The sequence below is a fragment of the Corylus avellana genome, chromosome ca1 (genome assembly GCF_901000735.1).
Source record: "Corylus avellana chromosome ca1, CavTom2PMs-1.0".
In the NCBI taxonomy this organism is placed as follows: Eukaryota; Viridiplantae; Streptophyta; class Magnoliopsida; order Fagales; family Betulaceae; genus Corylus; species Corylus avellana.
In genome coordinates, this window is record NC_081541.1 from 43,571,709 (window position 1) to 43,575,190 (window position 3,482).

Genomic DNA, 3,482 nt, shown 5'->3' on the forward strand with positions numbered 1-3,482 from the left:
TTAATTCCCAAAAAATAAATAAAATAATAGTGATGATAATGTATCTATATTCAAGTGAAACTTCTAGTGAGATTTTAAAAAAATGATAAAATTATTATTTAATTCGTTTCATATGTAACATTAGCACAATCAATGCCTCGTGGGCACGTAGGATGACTATTATTATAAGAGTCACCACTTAAAACACGTCACATATAAAATGATTGTGATAAATAAATGTGAAGAGTAATATTACTTTTATTATAAAATCACACGCACCATCAAAGAAAAAAGAGTAATACTAATCTTTATACCTATTTATCACACTCATTTCACATCAATTAACATATATATATATATATATATATATATATATATATATCCATCTCTTGTTCGTTCTTTGTGCAAATCTACATTGAATTTGTGGGACCAACAGGTGGTCGTACACATTCAATTGTAGATTTGTCCATATCTTATGTAATATGTAGAGAAAAACAAAAGATGGGTAAAAAAAGAAAAGAAAAAATAAACATTTTTCCTTATTTTAAGTGGTTTTTCATGTCGGTCTATTAAAAAAAAACAGTTATATAGCACGATATGTGAAATTGGTGTGAAGAGTAGTATAAACCCTAGACAAGTACTTGAATACCAACTTAAGTGTAATCAAGACAATGCTTTAAGGGCATAACTATCGACCCAAAAATTTTAAAACGTTGAATATTAGTTTGATTAAACCTTTAACCGTTAAAACTGTAATATTTTATTAGACTTTCCAATCAAACGCTCACATCAGCCCACTATATTAAAAGCATAAATACCCAAGCCAATGACCATGAAATTTCCAACCAACCAATATTTGTTTCAAAGCGTAAATGACCCTGAAATTTCCTCATTTCTCACATCTTTATGATCACTATATAAAGGGAGCATATGCTTTTACTCTCAAACCCAAGAAAAGCAAAGATATATAATATTATATATATATAAACATATAGCCTACTGTTTACTAACCATGGTCCGTGAGAGGAAGCTCGTTGATGAGGTGTCCGGTTGGCTGCGGGTCTATGACGACGGCTCAGTGGACCGGACGTGGACCGGACCGCCGGAGATGAAATTCGTGGCCGAGCCAATCCCTGCCCATGAAGAATTCGTCGACGGAGTAGCCGTAAAAGACATCGTCGTGAATAAAAAGTCCGGTCTCCGAGCTCGGATTTATCTACCGGAGAGAAAGCTTGACGAACACGACAAGTTTCCAATCCTTCTTCACTTCCATGGAGGTGGGTTTTGCATTAGCGAAGCTGACTGGTACATGTACTACCACATGTACACCCGCCTTGCACGTTCAGCCCGAGTGATTTGTGTCTCGGCGTTCTTACGCCGCGCCCCCGAGCACTGTCTCCCGGCCGCCGTCGACGACGGCTACTCCACACTCCTCTGGCTGCGCTCGTCGGCTCAAGGTGAGTTATGCTTTGTCAAATCACCCCTTATTATAAAACTTTAATAGAACTCCGCCAAGTTGGCTCAAGGAAGAGCACTCTTTAACAGCCGCATCAAAATTATTTTTTGTTATTTTGATAAGGTAATTTAGTAAAAATAGTTTAAATTACCATTTTAATCAAAATAAAATGGCGAGCGTACAACACTCACTAAAATAGTGATTACTATTTACTTACTAAATAAATAAAAAAGAATATAAATTTTTTCTCACATTCCCTATTTTTTGAAAAAGTTAAAAAAAATATATATAAAGAAATATTTAAATAAAATAGTAAAAATTGATATTTAAAATAGTGAGCCGCTAGAGATGCTTTAAAAAGGCGGATAGTTAAAATAGAAAAAATTGTACTTTTGATTATTTTAATGAGTAAAATGTGGTGAGACTGCTAAGAATACTTTAAGCGTTTAATTTTGGTGGTATTATTGTCAATTTTAAGAGGGGGCGCTTTGCATCTATCAGGATCTACCCAATAAGACGCTGGGGTGAAACCACCGCTCGACGGTGATCTCAAAAAAATAACCCTTTAAAAATGAAATATTGCCTCCCTTCCCCCCAATTTGCATTTTTTGAAGTTTTGCCCTTCAAGTTAAAAGTTTTTGTTCCACCCCAGGTACATGTAGTGACTCTCTCTTGGAGGGGTTTCCAACTAATAGCTTAATCGATTGGGAATCACGCTTAATGAAACGAAGATCACTAGTTTGAATCCTTCATTTCCCTCTTAAGCGGACATGTCAAAATAAAAAAAAAAAAAAAAAACGTTTAAACTGATGGAAAAATATGAATTTAATAATTTCATATGTAGGTTCAATTTTTTTTTTTTAATAAATAAAACTCAACATGTAAAATATTTAATTAAAATATAATATAAATAACAAATAGAATTCAAACTCAAAACTTTTATAATGTTATTAAGTTAATTAAAATAATAAATTTAATCATTTAATTTATATTATTTTTAACAGAATTGCAGGAGCCCTGGCTCAAAGAAAGTGGAGACTTCAACCGTGTTTTCCTCATCGGAGATAGCTCCGGAGCGAACCTCGTCCATGAAGTGGCTGCAAGAGCTGGAAAGATAGATTTGAACCCGTTGAGACTCGCCGGAGGGATTCCGATCCACCCAGGATTCGTACGGTCGAAGAGAAGCAAGTCGGAGCTAGAGCAACCTCAATCACCATTCCTAACGCTAGACATGGTGGACAAGTTTCTCGGCTTTGCGTTGCCAGCGGGGTGCACCAAAGACCACCCAATAACCTGTCCGATGGGGTCTTTGGCCCCTCCATTGGAGGAGCTCAACCTGCCGCCATTGCTGCTCTGCATAGCAGAGAATGACTTGGTGATAGACACAGAGATGGAGTATTACGAAGCCATGAAGAAGGCTAAAAAGGAAGTGGAGCTGTTGATTAGCCATGGAATGGGACATAGCTTCTATCTTAACAAAATTGCAGTGGATTTGGACCCAAATACGGCTGCCCAAACGGATAATCTCATTGCAGGGATCAAAGAATTCATCAAAAAGCACTAAATTTATGATCACTTGCATTTAATTATCAAGCAATTTTCTATTATGTTGTGTAGTTTTTTTGTGTGCACAGTTTGTGTGCAGATAAAACCCAGTACTCTATTTTGCTTCTGCTTTGATTTTTGTTCACTGTGTTTAATTACATGTTTCTGTGCAATTGTTCGGTTAACGGGGTTATTCTGTGTTAAATCACCACTTATTCGAAAAAATTAAGCTGATAGAAAGAGCTTTAATATTCCTTCTCACTTGTGGAATCAAATTTCCTTTTTTTAGGTAAAACTTAACACGTGAGATGAATTGATGGAATCAACGGTTAAAGTTTTAACTTATAATACCGTGTTAAATCACCACTTGTGCATACTGCAACAAATTAAATATGTGGTTATGTTAAGAGTCTAACATCCAAAGTCTTAAACGCATTTTCATTCCGCGCTATCAAAATTTACTTTCTATTTTAGTTATTACGACAGTCATGTTTTAAAATCT

General features: G+C 35.4%; 1 protein-coding gene across 1 annotated transcript; it reads left to right on the forward strand.

Moving 5' to 3' along the window:
- Positions 1–905: 905 nt before the first annotated feature.
- LOC132167868 (probable carboxylesterase 15) lies at positions 906–3,165 on the forward strand. The gene is made up of 2 exons (XM_059578906.1): positions 906–1,436; positions 2,440–3,165. The coding sequence occupies exons 1-2, from the start codon at positions 992–994 to the stop codon at positions 2,997–2,999; spliced, it is 1,005 nt and encodes a 334-aa protein (XP_059434889.1). The 5' UTR covers positions 906–991; the 3' UTR covers positions 3,000–3,165.
- The last annotated feature ends 317 nt before the right edge of the window (positions 3,166–3,482 follow it).

Bases quoted from the DNA above. Each gene is read 5' to 3' on its own strand.
- LOC132167868 (XM_059578906.1), top strand. From the start codon at position 992: ATGGTCCGTGAGAGGAAGCTCGTTGATGAGGTGTCCGGTTGGCTGCGG. The intron at 1,437-2,439 runs GTGAGTTATGCT...TATTTTTAACAG, and splicing joins GCTGCGCTCGTCGGCTCAAG to AATTGCAGGAGCCCTGGCTC.